This window comes from Gossypium raimondii, chromosome 6 (assembly GCF_025698545.1).
Source record: "Gossypium raimondii isolate GPD5lz chromosome 6, ASM2569854v1, whole genome shotgun sequence".
Classification (NCBI taxonomy): Eukaryota; Viridiplantae; Streptophyta; class Magnoliopsida; order Malvales; family Malvaceae; genus Gossypium; species Gossypium raimondii.
This window is the reverse complement of record NC_068570.1, coordinates 34,023,056-34,024,323: the sequence shown is the minus strand read 5'-3', so window position 1 is coordinate 34,024,323 and position 1,268 is coordinate 34,023,056. Positions and strand designations below refer to the sequence as shown.

Below are 1,268 nucleotides of genomic sequence, written 5' to 3'. Positions count from 1 at the left end.
TCTGCGCCATATATCTAAAGCCCTTGAAAATTTTGAGGAATTTGAAAATGAAGTACAAAAACAACTAGACAAAAGTATGAAGGTACTTTGATCAGATCAAGAAGAATATTTAAGCTTAGATTTTGATGAGTATTTGAAAGAATGTGGGATTGTCTCACAACTTACACCCCCTGGTACTCCACAATTGAATAGAGTTTCTAAAAGGAGAAGTCGAACATTGTTAGACATGGTTTGATCAATGATGAGTCATGTTAATCTTCCTACTTTCTTTCAAGGACTTGCACTTGAAACAACTACTTTCACATTGAATCATGTTCCATCTAAATCGGTTCAAAAGACACCATATGAGATGTGGACTGGGAAGTGTCCTAGTATGTCTTTCATGAAGATTTGGGGTTGTGAAGCTTATGTTAAATGTCAAATGTCTACTAAGCTTGAACTCAAATCTCGAAGTGCATCTTTGTGGGATATCCTAAGGAAACTAAAGGATATTATTTCTTCAATCCTATCGAGAATAAAGTGCTTGTTGCTTGGGCAGAAGTCTTCTTTGAAAGAGAGTTTATCTTTAGAAAAGGAAAAGGTAGAAGAATAGAAGTTGGAGAAATTAAAGAACAACAATAGATCACTAAACTAGGGATTGAACAACAACATGTTCCACAAGTTGTTGCAGAAGAATAAACTATTTTGGAATCACAACTACCGCGAAGATCTTTAAGAGAACATCATGTACTTGGGAGATATTGATTTCTCATTACAACACATGGTGATATTCTACTTATAGATCAAGATGACCCTATGACTTATCAGGAAGTGGTGTCGAGCCCAAATTCTAACAAATGCTTGAGGCCATGAGGTCTAAGATGGATTCCATGTTAGAAAACCAAATATGGGTCTTGGTTGACCCACCTGAAGGTGTTAAACCCATAGGGTGCAAGTGGGTTTTAAAAAAGAAAACCGACATGGATCGTAATGTACAAACATACAAAGGGCGATTAGTCGCTAAAGGTTTTCACCAAGTTCATGGTATTGACTATGATGAAACCTTTTCTCCTATTGCTATGTTTAAATCCATCCGGATCTTACTTGCAATAGCTGCATTTCCTGATTATGAAATCTGGTAGATGGATGTCAAAACAACTTTCCTTAATGGGAAACTGGAAGAGGATGTGTATATAACATAACCTGAAGGTTTTTTCGCTACAAAAGATGTTTGTAAGATATGCAAGCTATAAAGATCCATTTATGGATTAAAGTAAGCTTCCCGAAGT

The 1,268-nt window shown here is 36.0% G+C and overlaps 1 protein-coding gene across 1 annotated transcript; it reads left to right on the top strand.

The window, feature by feature from the left end:
• The first annotated feature begins 241 nt into the window (after positions 1-241).
• LOC128041724 (uncharacterized mitochondrial protein AtMg00710-like) lies at positions 242-592 on the top strand. Its single transcript, XM_052632025.1, has one exon. The coding sequence runs from the start codon at positions 242-244 to the stop codon at positions 590-592; it is 351 nt and encodes a 116-aa protein (XP_052487985.1).
• Positions 593-1,268: the final 676 nt, after the last annotated feature.

What these genes read in the sequence shown, in the direction of transcription:
- LOC128041724 (XM_052632025.1), top strand. Translation starts at nt 242, where the DNA reads ATGAGTCATGTTAATCTTCCTACTTTCTTTCAAGGACTTGCACTTGAA.